The sequence below is a fragment of the Salvelinus fontinalis genome, chromosome 2 (assembly GCF_029448725.1).
Source record: "Salvelinus fontinalis isolate EN_2023a chromosome 2, ASM2944872v1, whole genome shotgun sequence".
Classification (NCBI taxonomy): Eukaryota; Metazoa; Chordata; class Actinopteri; order Salmoniformes; family Salmonidae; genus Salvelinus; species Salvelinus fontinalis.
Genome location: NC_074666.1, coordinates 27,714,830 through 27,738,752, shown reverse-complemented (window position 1 = coordinate 27,738,752; position 23,923 = coordinate 27,714,830). Strand labels below are relative to the sequence as shown.

At 46.8% G+C, this 23,923-nt stretch overlaps 1 protein-coding gene across 5 annotated transcripts in view; it reads right to left on the bottom strand.

Moving 5' to 3' along the window:
- Window positions 1-23,923, bottom strand: part of LOC129815418 (RNA-binding protein Musashi homolog 2-like) — a 490,331-nt gene that overhangs the window by 161,057 nt on the left and 305,351 nt on the right. For all 5 annotated transcript variants that reach the window (XR_008753427.1, XR_008753428.1, XR_008753429.1 and 2 more), the window contains exon 10: window positions 10,201-10,275. Coding sequence is in view for 2 of the 5 variants with exons in the window: in XM_055869219.1 (XP_055725194.1) it covers window positions 10,201-10,275 (75 nt within the window). In the remaining 3 variants the exon portion in view is untranslated. The remainder of the gene's footprint in view (window positions 1-10,200; window positions 10,276-23,923) is intronic.

Below are 23,923 nucleotides of genomic sequence, written 5' to 3'. Positions count from 1 at the left end.
GCCATGCACTGGGAGGGGAGGAGTGGGGCTGGAGCGCACTGGAGAACCATTAGTGCTGTCTACAGGAGGGAGGAGAAGAGAGAAAAGAAGAGAGGAGTGAAGGCGGGAGGAGGGCACTTGCTGAGTTTGGAACGCTGGGATAGTGCATGACCTCAATGAGAAGAAAAAAGAGGAGACTACTCAGTCTCATAACATCACAATCTTGCTCTCCTCCTCTCCTCTCCTGTAGGTCTGTAGCCAAAGGCAGAGCAGGTTTTGTTCCAGTCCAGTGGCTCAATAGAGAACACTGGGATAACAGCAACACTGTCTCCTCTGTCTGCCTCTGTCACAGCAGCTCATCTTAACTACAGCAGGCCCTGGGACATCAGGCTCCACAGTGTGCCGTTGCTGTCTGGCGGCATCACTGATCTGTCTGCAGCTCACACTGAGGATTAAGACCTGGGAGCTGATGAACGTAGCCTCTCCCAATGGCTCATGCCAGGGCCTACCACACGGCCTGCCTGTCACTGAGAATTAGCCAGGTACAGAGACACTGGCACACCGCGGTTCCCTTCCCCGTTGCTGCTCACTCCTCCTCCCCTCCCAACTAGGGCTGTGGCGGTCACGAAACTTCGTCAGACGGTGGTTGTCAAGCAAATAACTGTTGGTTTCATGGTAATTGACCGTTAATTAACATAAATACATTTAGCATCTTCTTCCACTACAAGCCACTGATGTTGACCTTTGGAACATCTACATTTTAAGTCTAATAAATCCATGTAATATAGCCTACACCTTCACAATAGATCCATTATTTATTTTAGACAGGTCTAAAGAAGCATGATATGAAGAAAATGTAGTCTATTTCAGAAGAACAGAATAGCATACTCTGAGTTGTCCTTATTACCATATTACCGCCACACCGGCGGTCACGAGTCTTGAAGGCAGTCAAATTCCACATGACCGTTTAGTCACGGTAATCAGGCTTGTCCAAATTCTGATGCTGCTGATGGTCATCAGTAGCCTACCAACATTGTTAACTGACAGGTACTCAGCACTCTATTGTCCCTCTAATCACTCTGACAACAATGCAAATGTAATCAAAAATCTAATCAAACACTTCTTGAGAGCTCATGAGCTCGTGTTGTGCAACATTTCTACAGGCTATGCAATTGCAAGAGAAAACAGAGTGATGGCTTCTACTAAAAAGAGGAGGATCCCATCAGATTTCTATAGGCTAGACTTATTTCTCCACTTTCCTAATATTAAGCACATTGCTTATCTTTAAAACAGGAGTATAGCCTACCTACCTGGCATGAAAATGAACCACGGGAAAAGTGTCCTCCATTCGCTATTTAAGTGTATAGATGACATGTATTTTCCCCCCTGCCCCTGTTTCGTGCATGATGCTTGATAATGGTCCATTCTAAATCAAAACAAAGACTGATGTCATGAGATGCTGATTCAATATATACACATCATTTCCCACCCTCATGATGCCATCTATTTTGTGAAGTGCATCAGTTCCTCCTGCAGCAAAGCACCTCCACAACATGATGCTGCCACCCCTGTGCTTCACGGTTGGGATGGTGTGCTTCGGCTTGCAACCCTCCCTCTTTTACCTCCAAACATAACGATGGTCATTATGGCCAAACAGTTCTATTTTTGTTTAATCAGACCAGAGGACATTTCTCCAAAAAGTACGATCTTTGTCCCCATGTGCAGTTGCAAACTGTAGTCTGGCTTTTTTTTAATGGCGGTTTTGGAACAGTGGCTTCTCCCTCGCTGAGCGGCCTTTCAGGTTATGTCGATATAGGACTCGTTTTACTGTGGATATAGATACGTTTGTACCTGTTTCCTCCAGCATCTTCACAAGGTCCTTTGCTGTTGTTCAGGAATTGATTTGCACTTTTTACACCAAAGTACGTTCATCTCTAGGAAACAGAACGCGTCTCCTCCCTGAGCGGTATGACAGCTGCGTGGTCCCATGGTGTTTATACTTGCGTACTATTGTTTGTACAGATGAAATTGGTACCTTCAGGCGTTTGGATATTGCTCCCAAGGATGAACCAGACTTGTGGAGGTCTACAATACTTTTTTTGAGGTCTTGGCTGATTTCTTTTGATATTCTCATGATGTCAAGCAAAGAGGCACTGAGTTTGAAGATAGGCCTTGAAATACATCCACAGGTACACCTCCAATTGACTCAAATTATGTCAGTTAGCCTATTAGAAGCTTCTAAAGCCATGACATAATTTTCTGGAATTTTCCAAGCTGTTTAAAGGCACAGTCAACTTACTTACAACTTAACTTAGTGTATGTAAACTTCTGACTCACTAGAATTGTTATACAGTGAATTATAAGTGAAATAATCTGTCTGTAAACAATTGTTGTGAAAATTACTTGTATCATTGTCACGCCCTGACCTTAGAGATCCTTTTTATGTCTCTAATTTGGTTGGTCAGGGCGTGAGTTGGGGTGGGCATTCTATGTTTTTGTTCTATGTTGTCTATTTCTATGTGTTTGGTCGGGTGTGGTTCTCAGGGGCAGCTGTCTAATCAGAGGCAGCTGTCTATCGTTGTCTCTGATTGAGAACCATACTTAGGTAGCCTTTTTCCACCTGTGTTTTGTGGGTAGTTGTTTTCTGTTTTGTGTCTGCACCAGACAGAACTGTTTCGCTTTCGTTCTCTTGTTTTTTGTTTGATTTGTTTTTTTGGATTAAATCATGAACACTTTAAACGCTGCACCTTGGTCCACTCTTCCTTCAGCCCACGAGAACCTTTACAGTCATGCACACAGTAGATGTCCTAACCGACTTGCCAAAACTATAGTTTGTTAAGAAGAGCTTTGTGGAGTGGTTGAAAAACGAGTTTTAATGACTCTAACCTAAGTGTATGTAAACTTCTGACTTCAACTGTTTATGTAAAGACAAGATTAAATCAAGAATAGTCTGATGGGTGACAATGTCAGACAACTTGTGAATTATATATTATCACTTTTGAATGATGCCCAGCATAAGAAACAATGGCTTTTTTTGCGACTTGTTCAAATCATAGTCCTCATGTAGCCTAGCCCATAGGTTTGTATCACAACTAAAGTGTCCAAATAACTTCTTAAAATTAAGCATATTAATCCGCTTTACAAGCGGTGTAGAGCCTAACTGGCACACATAAGCAGCCCTTGAGTTTCAACTTTGGGGAAGATAATATTCTCCACAAAAATGTACCTTTATAATCAAAGCATTACATGCATAATCGCATTTGCGGTCACTTCTAATAAGGGTGTTTTCCCGCTAATGGAACATTTGCGCTTATAGCCTACTACCATGTGCGCATTGCTGCGCTTATAATGTGAAGAAATAGCCTAATACTATATCAACATTTTAAGCTAAACGTTCTGATCTGTTGCGTCAGCCACATTGTGTAAAACATGTTTTTTGATGCTAGTGGTTGTATTAATTTGGAATCTATCGTATCCCACAACTGTCCCAGACTATGTTTGGAATATTTATTTCTCACACGGAATAAATCGACTTTTGTACTATGGGGGCTAGTAAATTGACATAGGCTAGTGCTTTTGCGGTTCATTAGGCCTACTCATCTTGTTGGCTGACGAAAAGTCAATGTGGACAGTTCTTCCAATATCTTCAATATGCGCCTCGGAATTGGATAAGGACGCGCGCAGTTGTGTCCCTGATGTGTCTGACTTGTAGCCTGTGAGAACGATCCGATCACGCGACTGAGAGCCATGTGAGTGAGAGAGGCTTCGGAATGCACTGCACACTCAGGGAGAAGGGCACAACAGCCCTACTCCCATCCCACCTACACACTGGGCTGGAGATTCCTTATCCATAAGACCCTGTGTGGCTCCATATAGACACACAGCCTGCAGAGCCCTGCTAGGACAGCCAACAGCACACTGCACTGGGTTCTCACATCAGTATGCGTTGACAGAGAGAGGAGAGACACAGGTAAAGCTGTAGAGCTGACCTGGGACCAGCCTGCAGGGCTACACAAAGCTACTTAGGCTGTGACACAGCGCTGCCGACTGACGTCAGACCTGCAGAAGTTAGTGATGACAGAGCCATGGGCCAAAGAGAAGTGCTGTGTGAGTGTGCAGATGATCGCCCTCGTCAGGCCCTATTTTAAGACCTGTGACTCGTAGAGGGCCCCTGCTTCCACACACCCATTGGATTAATAAGCAGCCTTTTCAATTAGAGACAATCTGTGAGTCAGTGTGGCGTCAGGCGGCCCATCTGCTTACATACAGACCATCCACTCTCTAGACTCTCCTCCCTCCCTCCCTCCCTCCCTCCCTCCCTCCCTCCCTCCCAGTGGCCCCTGGGAGCACTCGCCTGCGACAGTCACTCCAGCACTCCTTTCTTCTCCTCTCTATTCCTCTCCACATCTCTTTTATTTTCTTCTCTTTTCTCCTTTCCTTTCCTCTCTTTGTCTCCTTTCACAAGGTATGCACAAACACATTTACTAAGGGATCCAGATGTAGTAAATAGCTGTGTGGAACAGACGGCTGAGTAGGTGGCGATGGTGAGGTGTTTCATTAGTACCATTAGTATGGATCTGCATTTAACACCCTCATCCACCATCTCTATCCACATCACATTTCAGGGTATGAAGTCCTTTTAATGAGAACACTGGCCTGGGGTCATGGTGTGTGGAGGCATTTGTTTGTGAATGTGTGTGTGTGCATTTAATTGTACATACATTATGCATGGCTATGTTTGATGTTTGATAGATATCTGATATGACTGTGTGTGTATGTGGTGTGTGACCGAGGTACTCTGTGTGTGTGTGTGTGTGTGTGTTTCTGTGCATGCGCCTGTATGCATGCCTACGTTTGCCAGAAGAAGGAGTGAAGGCCACTGGTTTATTTCCACAGAATCCCCTACGTCGCTGCGACCTTGACATGCTGCATCTTTATGATTGTGTGTGTGTATATGCCTACGTACACATCAATACACGCCCAGGGCTTCAAACAACAGCCCTCGCTGAAATGAAAGTCAGAAGAATCTTCATCTTTGAAATGGGAGAGACATCTATGCAGGAGAACACAATAACTTGTGCCACCTTTGCATTCCCAAACACTTCTTCCAGATGGCTTATTTCCATAATGACATCACAGCGCTTCGGCGTGCTTGAATAAAACAGAGAAAGAAAGGAGGACGTGGCGGGTGTTATTTCCTCTCTCATCACCTTTGATGATGGGGGATCAGGTTGGAGGAGGTGGTGCCATGGCAACCAGGGTGGGAACAAACTGTCACCCCTGACCCCCAGTCACAATTGGTCCTCTGTCTCTCCGGTCCAGCCCCTGCCTTTACTGAAGGTTTCATCTATTCCCTGCTGGGTTGGAGTAAGTTTATAGTGACACATGCTTCCTCCTGATTTAAGACTTAAAACGTCAGTGCTCTGGGGTTCTGAGTGACAGGCTGTGTGGGTGGATGTGGTGGAGGGAAGGAGAGGTGGAACGTGGGGTGGAGATACGGAGGGGGATGGATGGTCCGGTAGCACATTGCGTCCCCATTCCTCTTATCTACCACCGGACAGAGCTGACACGGCTGACATATATGACAACAGCAGGATGTGGTGACAAGGCCAGGGAACGCACAGCAAAAAAATACCCTCAGCCACAAAACTGCTCCTCACACACCACCTCAGTGAGATTGTAGATGTGTGTGAAAGAGCCAGAGAATCTGTGTACTATACAGTTGATATAGGTGTCAGAGAGCCAAATGTGTGTGTGTTTGGTTCTACGCGAGCAAGAGAGAGAGAGTCCACTAGCAGACATTTTGTACTGTAACTAAAGCAGTAGCGTGCCTATTCCAACAAACCCTTAATTGCATGTCTGATCCTGCTAAAGCTATCACAGTAGAGGTGAAAAGCTTCACAGTCACAATAGAGGTCAAATACCAGCCTAAACCACAAAGCCACCAGCACTAAGCCAGTCCATACATAATCAAATACTGACAACAACAAAAAAACATAAATCAAAAAAATCTATGACTCAATACTAACGACGCCATAAAACCACTCATACAGTATATCCAGAAACAACATAGATATTAATCAAATGAGTGCCAGTGGCCTACATGCAGCCATATGCAACATCCTCTATATCCCCCCTCTTCCCTCTCTGGCTTACAGCGGGTGCTTCAAACAAAATGAGTTCCACTCCATTGACCAAAGTCAATTTTTAACCTCCCAAGCAACCGAGATTACTGCAAATCCCTGAAAGCTACAAGGACCGAGCAAATGTGCTTTCACCTTCCATGTTCTACATCAAGGTCATTGACAATATGAGAGACAGGCGGGCGGCTGGGTGAGGGCTGCCTGGAAGAGGAATACACTGTGTGTGGTGGTGGTAGAGGCAGGAGGAGAGGATCATTTTACAGGGAAAGCCAGGGGGGGATAAGCTGGGAGTGAAAAGTTAACTCTCCACCATCGCTCTGTCTGCCTGACGCTTCGCCGCTCACGGTCGCAGTGCCCTCCTCTTCCTCCTCTCTCTGATCAGCGGGGGAGGGGAAACACACTGCACCTGCTTTTTTACCAGCCTCCCCATCCCGTCATCTCCCATTGCTCCACTGAGCCAGTCTACTGATCAGAGACCTGCACTGTAACATCAGTGTGTCATCATTAAACATCACACACACACCTGCACTGTAACATCAGTGTGTCATAATATCTCAGCCTGGGTGGGTGCCATGGCTTTCTACCCCAGCCCCACAGATACCAGGAGACAGGTTTCCCATGGGCCTGCGCTTTTATATTTATTCATACCTTTTGGTTATGTTTACACTTTGAATGGCTAGTCTACCCAGGCCTTTTTAATCCAAAACGATTGACTGGAATGAATCAATAAACACAATAGTGATGGCATACTGTATAAGTATCTTTTAATTACAGATGCAAAGGCCTGCAACCTGCATACAGCCCCTCAGAACTTTTCATTTTTTTCTTAGTTTTTGTCCAATCGCAGTTGTTGTCTCTGTCTGTGTAGCGTTTTAATGTTTTCTTCCTCCCTAGGGCCAGGAGTTTTTTTATTTTATATGACGTGATCATTTGATCCCATCATAGCCTTTATCATAGGCCACATCATAGCCCATATTATAGCCCATATAACAATTTTTTTTACAGCTAACTTATTACTATATCATACTCTACAGCTAGGGTCCAGAGTTGATTAGGTAAGCCTACTACCAGATCAGGAAAAACTCTGGGCACCAGGAAAACAATACCCAGACAGGTACCCCCCCCCCCCCCCACCACCACTCTGGGACCTGTGGTGCCACCTTTACAAATGAAAAACATCTATATTTGTATGATCCACAGTTGACATTATTTGGATGCGGGGGATGGGCTTCCATAGTTTTCAGTGCTTCATTGCACAGGCTGTTACTGAAATTTTAGGCAAAAACTTTGCTCTGCTATTACCATTTATACTGTAATAGTGTTAAACTGCCCTGCTTCAAGGGGGCCACTGTCAGGCAGGGGTTGTGCACTACCTCCAGAGGTAACGGTCGAGACGTAGCAAGTACACAAGTTTACATTTGAGTAATATACAAAAGTAATATATACAAATAATGTAATAATATACAAAATAATATACAAACGTAATAATATTGAGTAATATACAAAATATTAAGGACACCTGCTCTTTCCATGACATTGACTGACCAGGTGAATCCAGGGGAAATCTATGATCCCGCCTTGAGACAATTGAGACATGGATTGTGTATGTGTACTATTCAGAGGGTGAATGGGCAAGACAAAATATTTAAGTGCCTTTGAACAGGTTATGGCAGCACCGGTTTGTGTAGAGAACTACAAGGCTGCTGGGTTTTTCATGCTCAACAGTTTCCCGTGTCTATCAAGAATGGTCTACCACCCAAAGGACATCGAGCCAACTTGACACAACTGTGGGAATCATTGGTGTCAACATGGGCCAGCATCCCTGTGGAACACTTTTGATACCTTGTAGAGTCCATGCGCCAACGAATTTAGGCTGTTCTGAGGGCAAAAGGGGGTGCAACTCAATATTAGGAAGGTGTTCTTCATTTTTTGTACACTCAGAATATAGAGCCTACATGTGTTATAAACAACACACAGTGTGTGCTTTATCATGTCAGAACTTACTGTATTATGTCAGAAGGTACTGTATCATGTCAGAAGGTACTGTATCATGTCAGAAGGTACTGTATTATGTCAGAAAGTACTGTATCATGTCAGAAGGTACTGTATCATGTCAGAAGGTACTGTATCATGTCAGAAAGTACTGTATTGTGTCAGAAGGTACTGTATTATGTCAGAAGGTACTGTATCATGTCAGAAGGTACTGTATCATGTCAGAAGGTACTGTATTATGTCAGAAGGTACTGTATCATGTCAGAAGGTACTGTATCATGTCAGAAGGTACTGTATCATGTCAGAAGGTACTGTATTATGTCAGAAGGTACTGTATCATGTCAGAAGGTACTGTATTGTGTCAGAAGGTACTGTATGATGTCAGAAGGTACTGTATCATGTCAGAAGGAACTGTATCATGTCAGAAGGTACTGTATCATGTCAGAAGGTACTGTATTATGTCAGAAGGTACTGTATCATGTCAGAAGGAACTGTATCATGTCAGAAGGTACTGTATCATGTCAGAAGGTACTGTATTATGTCAGAAGGTACTGTATCATGTCAGAAGGTACTGTATTGTGTCAGAAGGTACTGTATGATGTCAGAAGGTACTGTATCATGTCAGAAGGTACTGTATTATGTCAGAAGGTACTATATCATGTCAGAAGGTACTGTATCATGTCAGAAGGTACTGTATTATGTCAGAAGGTACTGTATTGTGTCAGAAGGTACTGTATGATGTCAGAAGGTACTGTATCATGTCAGAAGGTACTGTATCATGTCAGAAGGTACTGTATCATGTCAGAAGGTACTGTATTATGTCAGAAGGTACTGTATTGTGTCAGAAGGTACTGTATTGTGTCAGAAGGTACCGTATCGTGTCAGAAGGTACTGTATCATGTCAGAAGGTACTGTATCATGTCAGAAGGTACTGTATTATGTGAAGGTAAAATGTTCCAATACTTTTCCCTAGAAAGTATTTGGACTATTAAAGCTTATGAAACAAATGCAAATAAAGCCAAACACTACTGCTAACCATAGATGAATAGAGTTGTATTGACTGTATGCAGACAGAGATGTAAAGGTATCATAGGTAACCTTCCCTGCAGACTTCTATGTCTGAACATCTTTCATGTTGGTAGGATCCTTCTACAAAGAAGAGATGAATAATTTATTGTTTCCTGGCCTCCCTCCCTCCATCCTCCCTCTCTTCCTCCACCCCAGTCCTCCTGTGCTCCTCCAGCTCACAGCCCAGGCACCTCCGACAAATGATTACGTCTGACCCCAGGGTGGAACACCTGTATCTCCCCCCTCTAAACCTATTACAAAGATCTGAGTCGTTGTCAGACATTTCCCATTCTGCCTTATCAGTGGCGGGACTGATGTCTGCCGCGGCAAACATACTCTGTGTAAAGTACTTAAATAAAGCATGAAATCAACAGGATGCCTGCCTAAGGCGTGCTATATAACAGCGCCACATCTACCTGGCCAGAGGCCCCCACCCGCCGCTCACTGCAGGCTATAGGTACAGCTGCTCACCTTCACACCACATGGGCTCAATTTGGACTCATCCACTGGGATCCACCCGGCTCCAAGTCAACGCTTTTAGCTAATTTAAGACAATAAGTCTGTTCGTTTTTGACGCACATAGGACTTGATATAAAAACTCATTCAAATCTGACTCTGTGTGACTGTGTGTACAATTTTGGCCATTTTCCTGCCTCCCGAGAGAAGGATTTGCATACATTGATAGAAAGGCTGAGGGCTTGAACATCCCTCCTCCGTTTTAGCTGTTTGGTCATGGTGGCGTTCATACGCGGGCTAAAAAGAGTAAGCTATTTACACCACGTATTGCAGCTTTCAACAGGCTGGTTCAGAAATCCAGACACGTAACACACTTATCACTCACTCCACAGCTTATCTGGTGAGCGTTTGTTTGTGTATTCATGTGTGTGTGTGTGTGTGTGTGTGTGTGTGTGTGTGTGTGTGTGTGTGTGTGTGTGTGTGTGTGTGTGTGTGTGTGTGTGTGTGGGAAGAGGGTGAGCTAAACAGGGCTCTAAGACAGACATGTGAAGAGCAGACTTACCAGGGAACTGATAGCTGTAGCTGGGGGTGAATCCAGTGTATCCACGACCGTACGTTGCCACAATGTTAGGGTAACCTTGAGAAATAAAAGGTGAAAAAACACTTTAGGACTTCATTCAGCACAAAGGCATTGTCAAAACCACCATACTTTCTGCCTCTGCAAGAGGGAGATAGACATGGAAATGTCTGGCCCACACTGAGAATACTTTAGTATAAAACTTTGCATAATGCTTTCATGAGTTATCCTCTGGGTCCGAATGTTTGTATTTTTTTTCTACAAATAAAGTCAATCAAGTGAACCAATCAACTGAGGAAGGCCACACATCAAGAGCTGTCATGATGTCTTAGCATGAATAAATAGCCTGCACCTTCCCTGTTCCACCAGCCTGATGATGACTGATGAGCTGATGAGGCTCTAGGAGAAAATAACTGGGAACCATATCAATATCCAAATTGGCTTGGATGATAAACTGTAAGTATATCTATCATGTGCTGCAGCGTAATGTGATGTGCACACTAAAATCTAAATAACATTTGTAAGTAAATACACAGCTTCAAAATGAGTGTGTGTATCATGTGGCAATTCATTTGCCATCTGTTGTGGTCTTCGCTAGCTACCACTGCTGACGCTGAATGTTTTTATTGATGACAGGGCTCACAAGTTATTTTGGGCCTGTCTACTCCCTTGCATTGCTCATTGTTGATACATTTCTTAAAATGGGAAAATTAACAATATGTCAGCTGAACAGTTACTAGTTGAAACACACCAGGAAACACTGGGGAAATTAGGCCAGTTCTCAGTGTATAGAGACACACACACACACTGCTGTATCAGTGCCAGCCGGATGGAGGATGGAGAGCTGTGTATGTGTGATATGAGTGTGTGTGTGTGTGTGTGTGTGTGTGTGTGTGTGTGTGTGTGTGTGTGTTTGTGTGTGTGAGGGGGCTGAGCGAAGCTGAAGCAGACCTGGCGGGCCAACAAGACAAAGTTAAAAGCAGCTGATTTATTGTTCCTCTGCTGTCAAGACGCTCATTACAACCACCAGCCCACAAGTTAATTATCTGGACAGGTTTCAAACAGTAGCAGCTGGGGGAACATATTGAGAAACAGAGTGTGTGTTTGGGCAGTGTGTGTGTGTGTGTGTGTGTGTGTGTGTGTGTGTGTGTGTGTGTGTGTGTGTGTGTGTGTGTGTGTGTGTGTGTGTGTGTGTGTGTGTGTGTGTGTGTGTGTGTGTGTGTGTGTGTGTGTGTGTGTGTGTGTGTGTGTGTGTGTGTATTCCTCTGTATACTGAGAAACGTGAGAGCGTGAACAGGTGAGTAAGTGAGTGAGTGAGTTTGACTGATCATCATCCACACTAAGGTATGATCGAATCACAGATCAAGAAAAATATGTTTGATCATCACACAAACACATTGTTAGCGAGAATATTTCAAAGCCTTTATCTGTCATAAAAAGCTGTTATCATCTCCGGCCAAAACTTTGACTGAATTAGCCAGTAAAAAGGGATTCCCTCAGGCCAGGAGCAAATTACCAGAGTCCACTGGTAAATGTACAGAGAACACACACATGATAGCATTAAACAGACAATACCAGGAAAAGCCTGTTTCACTGCAGATATTCTTCTACTTTAATAAGGTTATCAGAGAGTAATAACTTGATAAACTAGTCTGCTGTTCCCTGTGAAAGTGTCCATTATTTCAAACAGATTTGCTCTCTCTAGTGAGCATACACTGCAACTAACTTTCTACAGTACAGTCACCGGACACTTTCTGTTTGCTTTCCCCAGCTAAACATTATCAATACATATAGTTGTTGGCAATGATCTCTTCTGGAGTTACACAAATACTAAGAGGGATGTATCAGCATCGTTTCTCTGGAGGTACATTAATACTGTATGACTGTGATGATTGCTGTTATCTTAGCGTCACCCCAGACCAGACTAGACCAGACCAGACCAGACCAGACCAGACCAGACCAGACCAGACTAGACTAGACTAGACTAGACTAGACCAGACCAGACTAGACTAGACTAGACCAGACCAGACCAGACCAGACCAGACCAGACCAGACCAGACCAGACCAGACTAGACCAGGGCTGTTGGTACAGAGACAGAGGACAGCTCAGAGGCCAGCTCTTCCACTTCCAGGGGAAAGAAACATGTCTGTCTGGGTAATAAATATCCAATCAGCCTTTTGCTGCCCATGACAAAGTTCAATTTAATCCTGACCAAGTGAGAAGCTGCTTCTGGCTGAGGGGCGATGAGGGGAGACTTGACCTGCAGGAATGAAATAGGAGAGGCTAGACGAGCTCCAACCCTTCCTCTTGGGGACTGATGAGAAAACACATCACCAGATCACTGTGAATTTGGCAATGATGTGATCATTGGAAGAGACGGCATCATTACCACCATGACCACAACAATAAACCACACATTGCTGTTTGACTGTCAACTTTAGCATTTAGACCAGGGGTCTCCAACAGGTTAGCTCGCAGGCCACCTATGAGTAGCTTGCCAAACAATTCTGAAAGTACATGCATTTTTCACAAGTTCCACCGCAAACGGTCATAAACAAATCTCACAAGTATCAGACACTGCAAGCTCCCAGCTATTACCTATTCAATGCAACATTGACATTATCCCACCCCTGGTTAGCCACGATTGGCTTAAAAAGACAAACCTAACACAATATCTGCCAATTAATTTCCAGTAATATTGCCCCTGTCTGTGTGGTGCGCGAGCTTGTCTATCACTCTGTGTGTAGCCAGTTGGTGTGATACCGTCTTCTGGGTTGACAGAAATACACTATACACAGTTGGGGGGGGGGACAGTGTGCTCCGGAGGGAGAAGTGGGAAGTTTACATACACTTGGTTTGGAGTCATTAAAACATGTTTTCCAACCACTTCACAAATGTCTTGTTAACAAACTATAGTTTTGGCAAGTCGGTTAGGACATCTACTTTGTGCATGACACAAGCAATTTTTCCATCAATTGTTTCCAGACAGATTCTTTCACTTATAATTCACTGTATCACAATTCCAGTGGGTCAGAAGTTACACACACTTTAAACAGCTTGGAAAATTCCAGAAAATGATGGCATGGCTTTAGAAGCTTCTGTTAGGCTAATTGACATCATTTGAGTCAATTGGAGATGTAAATGTGGATGTATTTCAAGGCCTACCTTCAAATTCAGTGCCTCTTTGCTTGACATCATGGGGAAATCAAAAGAAATCAGCCAAGACCTCAGAAAAAAAGTTGTAGACCTCCACAAGTCTAGTTCATCCTTGGGAGCAATTTACAAACGCCTGAAGGTACCACGTTCATCTGTACAAACAATAGTATGCAAGTATAAACACCAGGAGACCACGCAGCCGGTACAAAAGTATCTATATCCACAGTAAAACGAGTCCTATATCGACATAAGCTGAAAGGCCGCTCAGCAAGGAAGAAGCCACTGTTCCAAAACCGCCATAAAAAAGCCAGACTACGGTTTGCAACTGCACATGGGGACAAAGATCGTACTTTTTGGAGAAACATCCTCCGGTCTGATGAAACAAAAATAAAACTGTTTGGCCATAATGACCATCGTTATGTTTGGAGGAAAAAGGGGGATGCTTGCAAGCCGAAGAACACCATCCCAACCGTGAAGCACGGGGGTTTCAGCATGATGTTGTGGAGGTGCTTTGCTACAGGAGGGACTGATGCACTTCACAAAATAGATGGCATCATGAGGTAGGAAAATTATGTGGATATTTTGAAGCAACATCTCAAGACATCAGTCAGGAAGTTAAAGCTTGGTCGCAAATGGGTCTTCCAAATGGACAATGACCCCAAGCATACTTCCAAAGCACAATAACTGTTTGTCGGGACGTTCATGAAATGCTGGAGCAGCACACGCAAGCCTAACATCACCATGCTCAATGCCAAGCATCGACTGGAGTGGTGTATAGCTCCCCGCCATTAGACTCTGGAGCAGTGGAAACACGTTCTCTGGAATGCTGAATCACGCTTCACCATCTAGCAGTCCAGATGCCAGGAGAATGCTACCTGACCCAATGCATAGTGATAACTGTAAAGTTTGGTGGAGGAGGAACAATGGTCTGAGGCTGAAGGGAAATCTTAACGCAACAGCATACAATTACATTCAAGACGATTCTGTGCTTCCAACTTCGTGGCAAGAGTTTGGTGAAGGCCTTTTCCTGTTTCAGCATGACAATGCCCCTGTGCACAAAGGGAAGTCCGTACAGAAATGGTTTGTTGAGATCGGCGTGGAAGAACTTGACTGGCCTGAACAGAGCCCTGACCTCAACCCCATCGAACACCTTTGGGATGAATTGGAACGCCAACTGCGAGCCAGGTCTAATTGCCCAACATCAGTTCCCGACCTCACTAATGCTCTTGTGGCTGAATATAATTAAATCCCTGCAGCAATGGTCCAACATCAAGTAGAACGCCTTCTCAGAAGAGTGGAGAATGTTGTAGCAGGAAAGGGGGACCAACTCCATATTAATGCCCATGATTTTGGAATGAGATGCTCAACGAGCAGGTATCCACAAACATTTGGTAATTTAGTGTACTTTCCCCAAAACCTTCTCAATATATATATATATTCTGATGTTATTTAAGCATTGAAATAGACTCAGAACATCAAATTTCATTGCTATCTATGAAAAATTCTAATTTTAAGACTGAAAAACAAAACAAAATCTAAAACCAGGAAAAATGTAACTGAGAACATCATTTGGCAAAATATAAAACAGGGCAAAAATGTATATTTTTATATGGGCCCCCTTAGAGTTGTTAATGAACCATTATTTTAACATGTATATTGACAGAAAACAGTGCACTACTTTCTCTTGTACACTAAGAACCTGGGGAAGAGTTGCAGGGCAGAGGAGAAGAATGTTCCTATTTGAAAGCTAGAAAGAAAATGAGTAGCTCGCAACGTAAAATGTTTTTTGAAGTAGCTCTCATGCTAGAAAAGGTTGGAGACCCCTGATTTAGACTGTGCATGTAGAAAACACCATCACCAAAAAATTGTGATTGAACCAACCACATGGAGTTCAGTAAAAGCCCTAAAAGGGAATAGCTAAGATATTTTAGCCAGTGTGTGTGTGTGTCTGTGTTTGACCTGGGCCTCCTGCTGCAGTGCGGTAGGTAGGTAACAGTGTGCTGACTATCCCAGCAGAGAGTTAAATAAGGCACATCTACATGCCGGGAGTGGGGGGGGGGGGGGGGGGTCAGGAGCTGGTATTTAAAGGCCATGGCGTGAATACTGTTCTGTGGCGTTCTGTTGACACTGGGGCCGCTGGCGCAGGACATGGGGGAGGGCTACAGCACATCAGGAGCATACAGAGCAGCCGCTGCCATGTGCCCATAGACAGAAAGAAAACCTTACTCACACACACACTCTCTCTCATACACACACTCCAGCATCAGAGTGCCACACTCTCAGACACATTCACAGACAGACAGACGTTCAAACAGGACACATACAGTTGAAGTCGGAAGTTTACAATACAACTTAGCCAAATACATTTAAACTCAGCTTTTCACAATTCCTGACATTTAATCTTTAGTCTTAGGTCAGTTAGCATCACCACTTTACTTTAAGAATGTGAAATGTCAGAATAATAGTAGAGAGAATGATTTATTTCAGCTTTTATTTCATTCATCACATTCCCAGTGGGTCAGAAGTTTACATACACTCAATTAGTATTTGGTAGCATTGCCTATAAGTTGGTTAACTTGGGCCAAACGTTTCGGGTAGCCTTCCACAAGCTTCCCACAATAAGTTGGGTAAATTTTGGCCTATTCCTTCCGACAGAGCTGGTGTAACGGAGTCAGGTTTGTAGGCCTCCTTGCTCGCACACGCTTTTTCAGTTCTGTCCACAGATTTTCTATGGGATTGAGGTCAGGGCTTAGTGATGGCCACTTCAATACCTTGACTTTAAGCCATTTTGCCACAACTTTGGAAGTATGCTTGGGGTCATTGTCCATTTGGAAGACCCAAGCTTTACCTCCCTGACTGATCTATTGAGATGTTGCTTCAATATATCCACATCATTTTCCTACCTCATGATGCCATCTATTTTGTGAAGTGCACCAGTCCCTCCTGTAGCAAAGCACCCCCACAACATGATGCTGCCACCCCCGTACTTTACGGTTGGGATGGTGTTCTTCGGCTTGCAAGCCTCCCCCTTTTGGCCTCCAAACATAACGATGGTCATTATGGCCAAAGAGCTCTATTTTTGTTTCATCAGACCAGAGGACATTTCTCCAAAAAGTACGATCTTTGTTCCCATGTGCAGTTCCAAACCGTAGTCTGGCTTTTTATGGCGGTTTTGGAGCAGTGGCTTCTTCCTTGCTGAGCGGCCTTTCAGGTTATGTTGATATAGGACTTGTTTTACTGTGGATATAGATACTTAGGTACCTGTTTCCTCCAGCATCATCACAAGGTCCTTTGCTGTTGTTCTGGGATTGATTTGCACTTTTTACACCAAAGTACGTTCATCTCTAGGAGACAGAATGCGTCTCATTCCTGACCGGTATGACGGCTGCGTGGTCCCATGGTGTTTATACTTGCGTACTATTGTTTGAACAGATGAACGTGGTACCTTCAGACGTTTGGAAATTGCTCCCAAGGATGAACCAGACTTGTGGAGGTCTACAAGGGTTTTTCTGAGGTCTTGGCTGATTTCTTTTGATTTTCCCACGATGTCAAGCAAAGAGACACTGAGTTTGAAGGTAGGCCTTGAAATACATCCACAGGTACACCTCCAATTGACTCAAATTATGTAAATTAGCCTATCAGAAGCTTCTAAAGCCAAGACATAATTTTCTGGAATTTTCCAAGCTGTTTAAAGGCACAGTCAACGTAGTGTATGTAAACTTCTGACCCACTGGAATTGTGATACAGTGAATTATAAGTGAAATAATCTGTCTGTCATCAATTGTTGGAATAATTACTTGTGTCATGCACAAAGTAGATGTCCTAACCGACTTGCCAAAACTATAGTTTGTTAACAAGACATTTGTGGAGTGGTTGAAAAACAAGTTTTTTTTCAATTAAATTAAATAAAATTTTAAAAATTGTATCCCCTTTTCTCCCCAATTTTTCGTGGTATCCAATCGCTAGTAATTACTATCTTGTCTCATCGCTACAACTCCCGTACGGGCTCGGGAGAGACGAAGGTCGAAAGCCATGCGTCCTCCGAAGCACAACCCAACCAAGCCGCACTGCTTCTTAACACAGCACGCCTCCAACCCGGAAGCCAGCCGCACCAATGTGCCCCTACCGGCCAAACCCTCCCTAACCCGGACGACGCTAGGCCAATTGTGCGTCGCCCCACGGACCTCCCGGTCGCGGCCGGCTGCGACAGAGCCTGGGCGCGAACCCAGAGACTCTGGTGGCGCAGCTAGCAGAAAAACAAGTTTTAATGACTCCAACCTAAGTGTATGTCAACTTCCGACTTCAACTGTATTCAGTCACCCCAATCAGCAGCCTGCATGTGTGTATATGTAATGTGTCATTGTTAAGAAGTGCGGGGGCAAGCATTTACACACGTACAGATGGTGTATCTTAATTTGATCATCCTGTTGTTGCAGTAATTTTCCTGCACAGCAGGAAATGGAAACGTGTAATATATTCATTAGTGATTTTTGGCCAATATCCGATATTGTCCTTGTCAAAGAAAATTATACCGATAACCGATATTAAAAATGTTTGCGGCCTTTCAAGCATTCTAGAACAGTTAAATAGTTAACACACACACACATGGACGCAGCGGTCTAAGGCACTGCATCTCAGTGCAAGAGGCGTCACTACAGTCCCTGATTTGTATCCAGGCTGTATCACCTCCAGCCGTGATTGGGAGTCCCATAGGGCGGCCCAAAATTGACCCAGCGTCGTCCGGGTTTGGCTGGGGTAAGCTGTCATTGTAAATAAGAATTTGTTCTTAACTGACTTGCCTAATTAAATAAAGGTTACACACACACACCACACTGACCAAAAAGTTATTTTGTTGGCATTTACGTATGTCCCCATTACCAGTAAAACATAACCAAAACCTATTTATTTCACTTACTTGCTGTGCTGTTTCGTTGTTCATTTGTTCAGTTGTTTCATTCTCAACAAGGATTTCATCATACATGTCAAGCAGTGAAGTTTCAGCTCTGTCTGTCCGTGGCCTCTCTTCCTGTCTGCATCGATGTAGCAGTCCTGCATCGAGCATGACGGCGACACAGTAAAGAGAGAATGCCACCGAATCGCTTGTTCACAGTTTCGCTGTGTCGGCAGTTTTGTTGAGCAGGCTTTTCAATGCCATGACAGAGGGTATCACGTCTGCTGCAGGCGCAGTTGATGAGCTTATTTCTCGAGTCAGTTGTTTGAATGGAGCTAGCTAGTGTGTTCATGTTTCCAAGTTTCAAACATGTTCTCAAATGCCATTGAAATGGCATCAGCGGTATGACAACCAGCACATTCATGAGCATGCAATACGACTTCCCTCAGTACGAAATCCTCAATGACCCACTGTGCTGTCAGACTCAGCATGCTCATGGGGCTGATATCGCTGGCCCAAATGTCAGTTGTGAAGCTAATAGCTGTGACGCTATTACTGTGTAACTCTGGTAGGGCAACATCTACAAAATAGCGCACTTGGTAGTGTGTACCGGTGCTCGACCAGTCGGCGAAAGCCAACATAACCCACGACAGAGAATTGTTGATTGTCAAGGGCAATGAATTATCTTGGCGTTAATAGATTTCACCTTTGAAACTCTTTCAAATGACTGCTCGACTTGTTGACTGCTTGATCCACACAGCAACATTGTGGGCTAGGTTAGGAATGCTGTGTTGCAGGTGTAGCGCAAAATTGTATGTGGTGTCATTACGTCATGTACCTACGTTATATAGGTATGCACATGTCAGCTTTGACATCGGTTTGCACATCGGCGTTAAACTAGACACGGAGCCGATGTCGATGTTGGCATTTTTAGCTAATATCGGTCGATTCCAATATTTTCACAGATATATCATCCATCCCTAATATTCATGGTTTAAAAAGGCTTCTAAAATGTGTAATTTCCACTTTAAAATGTCAGACTTGATTTGCCCTAACAAAAAATGTAGCTACCACTAAGAAATATGTCCATTAATTATAATCCACATAACAATTCACATTTCCTGTTGCTACAGTATTATTTTCCTGCTGTGTGAAACTAGGTCTAATTAAGATATGGCATCTGTACATAAACACACAAAGGGGTTTTTAACTAGGAGGATCTGAGTCTGAGAAGACAGAAGACAAAAAGAGGGAGGAGAAGAGAAGGAGTAGAGGAGAAGAAGGGGGAGAACTCATTACTCTGGCGTGTTGAACCTAGCGTCTCCGCCGCCCGCCATCTCAGTAAATAAAGGCTGTAAATAAAGGCTGTCAGTGGATCTGGCCCCGGGGCTGCTTCCAGGCCCTCTTATTTGCGTTATTAATATGCATGCTAATGTACCTATTTTATGGTTCAACAGTTCTGATTCACTTTAAAATCAATTATCCATCTGGTACACCCATACTTTGCCCAGGTTCAAATGTGTATTAATTTCAGCAAACATACATCGGGCACAACACAATAAAGATAAATGGCTAGATTAGGTGCAGTAAACAAAGGAACTAGGGACAGGATTTAATGAGATTTGGCGTATAAGAACCTTACAGTTAAATAATGAGGCCGGCTCTGGGGTTTTTCCAAATGCAAATTATACAAAGGAATGTTTCGCTGTCCTGCTTTTTCCAATTTCATTTAGATAAGAGTGTCTCCAAATAAGTTGGCAGTTAATATTCTCACATGAGCACTCCCCGCCTTCACAGCTCCACTTCTCCCTCCGGAGCACACTGTGTTCCCCCTCCTCCACAGCCCCACTTCTCCCTCCGGAGCACACTGTTTCCCCCTCCTCCACAGCCCCACTTCTCCCTCCGGAGCACACTGTTTTCCCCCTCCTCCACAGCCCCACTTCTCCCTCTGGAGCACACTGTTTCCCCCTCTTCCACAGCCCCACTTCTCCCTCCGGAGCACACTGTTTCCCCCTCCTCCACAGCCACACTTCTCCCTCCGGAGCACACTGTGTTCCCCCTCCTCCACAGCCCCACTTCTCCCTCCGGAGCACACTGTTTCCCCCTCCTCCACAGCCCCACTTCTCCCTCCGGAGCACACTGTTTCCCCCTCTTCCACAGCCCCACTTCTCCCTCCGGAGCACACTGTTGCCCCCTCTTCCACAGCCCCACTTCTCCCTCCGGAGCACACTGTTTTCCCCCTCCTCCACAGCCCCACTTCTCCCTCCGGAGCACACTGTTTCCCCCTCTTCCACAGCCCCACTTCTCCCTCCGGAGCACACTGTTTCCCCCTCTTCCACAGCCCCACTTCTCCCTCCGGAGCACACTGTTTTCCCCCTCTTCCACAGCCCCACTTCTCCCTCCGGAGCACACTGTTTCCCCTCTTCCACAGCCCCACTTCTCCCTCCGGAGCACACTGTTTCCCCTCTTCCACAGCCCCACTTCTCCCTCCGGAGCACACTGTTTCCCCCTCCTCCACAGCCACACTTCTCCCTCCGGAGCACACTGTTTCCCCTCTTCCACAGCCCCACTTCTCCCTCCGGAGCACACTGTTTCCCCCTCTTCCACAGCCCCACTTCTCCCTCCGGAGCACACTGTTTCCCCCTCCTCCACAGCCCCACTTCTCCCTCCGGAGCACACTGTGTTCCCCCTCCTCCACAGCCCCACTTCTCCCTCCGGAGCACACTGTGTTCCCCCTCCTCCACAGCCCCACTTCTCCCTCCGGAGAACACTGTTTCCCCCTCCTCCACAGCCCCACTTCTCCCTCCGGAGAACACTGTTTCCCCCTCCTCCACAGCCCCACTTCTCCCTCCGGAGCACACTGTTTCCCCCTCCTCCACAGCCCCACTTCTCCCTCTGGAGCACACTGTTTCCCCCTCTTCCACAGCCCCACTTCTCCCTCCGGAGCACACTGTTTCCCCCCTCCTCCACAGCCCCACTTCTCCCTCCGGAGCACACTGTTTTCCCCCTCCTCCACAGCCCCACTTCTCCCTCCGGAGCACACTGTTTTCCCCCTCCTCCACAGCCCCACTTCTCCCTCCGGAGCACACTGTTTTCCCCCTCCTCCACAGCCCCACTTCTCCCTCCGGAGCACACTGTTTTCCCCCTCCTCCACAGCCCCACTTCTCCCTCCGGAGCACACTGTTTTCCCCCTCCTCCACAGCTCCACTTCTCCCTCCGGAGCACACTGTTTTCCCCCTCCTCCACAGCCCCACTTCTCCCTCCGGAGCACACTGTTTTCCCCCTCCTCCACAGCTCCACTTCTCCCTCCGGAGCACACTGTTTTCCCCCTCCTCCACAGCCCCACTTCTCCCTCCGGAGCACACTGTTTTCCCCCTCCTCCACAGCCCCACTTCTCCCTCCGGAGCACACTGTTTTCCCCCTCCTCCACAGCCCCACTTCTCCCTCCGGAGCACACTGTTTTCCCCCTCCTCCACAGCCCCACTTCTCCCTCCGGAGCACACTGTTTTCCCCCTCCTCCACAGCCCCACTTCTCCCTCCGGAGCACACTGTTTTCCCCCTCCTCCACAGCTCCACTTCTCCCTCCGGAGCACACTGTTTTCCCCCTCCTCCACAGCCCCACTTCTCCCTCCGGAGCACACTGTTTCCCCCCTCCTCCACAGCCCCACTTCTCCCTCCGGAGCACACTGTTTCCCCCTCCTCCACAGCCCCACTTCTCCCTCTGGAGCACACTGTTTCCCCCTCTTCCACAGCCCCACTTCTCCCTCCGGAGCACACTGTTTCCCCCTCCTCCACAGCCCCACTTCTCCCTCCGGAGCACACTGTGTTCCCCCTCCTCCACAGCCCCACTTCTCCCTCCGGAGCACACTGTTTCCCCCTCCTCCACAGCCCCACTTCTCCCTCCGGAGAACACTGTTTCCCCCTCTTCCACAGCCCCACTTCTCCCTCCGGAGCACACTGTTTCCCCCTCTTCCACAGCCCCACTTCTCCCTCCGGAGCACACTGTTTCCCCCTCCTCCACAGCCCCACTTCTCCCTCCGGAGCACACTGTGTTCCCCCTCCTCCACAGCCCCACTTCTCCCTCCGGAGCACACTGTGTTCCCCCTCCTCCACAGCCCCACTTCTCCCTCCGGAGAACACTGTTTCCCCCTCCTCCACAGCCCCACTTCTCCCTCCGGAGCACACTGTTTCCCCCTCCTCCACAGCCCCACTTCTCCCTCCGGAGCACACTGTTTCCCCCTCCTCCACAGCCCCACTTCTCCCTCTGGAGCACACTGTTTCCCCCTCTTCCACAGCCCCACTTCTCCCTCCGGAGCACACTGTTTCCCCCCTCCTCCACAGCCCCACTTCTCCCTCCGGAGCACACTGTTTTCCCCCTCCTCCACAGCCCCACTTCTCCCTCCGGAGCACACTGTTTTCCCCCTCCTCCACAGCCCCACTTCTCCCTCCGGAGCACACTGTTTTCCCCCTCCTCCACAGCCCCACTTCTCCCTCCGGAGCACACTGTTTTCCCCCTCCTCCACAGCCCCACTTCTCCCTCCGGAGCACACTGTTTTCCCCCTCCTCCACAGCTCCACTTCTCCCTCCGGAGCACACTGTTTTCCCCCTCCTCCACAGCCCCACTTCTCCCTCCGGAGCACACTGTTTTCCCCCTCCTCCACAGCTCCACTTCTCCCTCCGGAGCACACTGTTTTCCCCCTCCTCCACAGCCCCACTTCTCCCTCCGGAGCACACTGTTTTCCCCCTCCTCCACAGCCCCACTTCTCCCTCCGGAGCACACTGTTTTCCCCCTCCTCCACAGCCCCACTTCTCCCTCCGGAGCACACTGTTTTCCCCCTCCTCCACAGCCCCACTTCTCCCTCCGGAGCACACTGTTTTCCCCCTCCTCCACAGCCCCACTTCTCCCTCCGGAGCACACTGTTTTCCCCCTCCTCCACAGCTCCACTTCTCCCTCCGGAGCACACTGTTTTCCCCCTCCTCCACAGCCCCACTTCTCCCTCCGGAGCACACTGTTTCCCCCCTCCTCCACAGCCCCACTTCTCCCTCCGGAGCACACTGTTTCCCCCTCCTCCACAGCCCCACTTCTCCCTCTGGAGCACACTGTTTCCCCCTCTTCCACAGCCCCACTTCTCCCTCCGGAGCACACTGTTTCCCCCTCCTCCACAGCCCCACTTCTCCCTCCGGAGCACACTGTGTTCCCCCTCCTCCACAGCCCCACTTCTCCCTCCGGAGCACACTGTTTCCCCCTCCTCCACAGCCCCACTTCTCCCTCCGGAGAACACTGTTTCCCCCTCTTCCACAGCCCCACTTCTCCCTCCGGAGCACACTGTTTCCCCCTCCTCCACAGCCCCACTTCTCCCTCCGGAGCACACTGTGTTCCCCCTCCTCCACAGCCCCACTTCTCCCTCCGGAGCACACTGTGTTCCCCCTCCTCCACAGCCCCACTTCTCCCTCCGGAGCACACTGTTTCCCCCTCCTCCACAGCCCCACTTCTCCCTCCGGAGCACACTGTGTTCCCCCTCCTCCACAGCCCCACTTCTCCCTCCGGAGCACACTGTGTTCCCCCTCCTCCACAGTGACGCATTGATCCGTAATAAGTTCTGAAAAGTTCACTGCGCTTGTTTAATAGTTCAAACTGAAGAAATCTTGACGGGGAACTA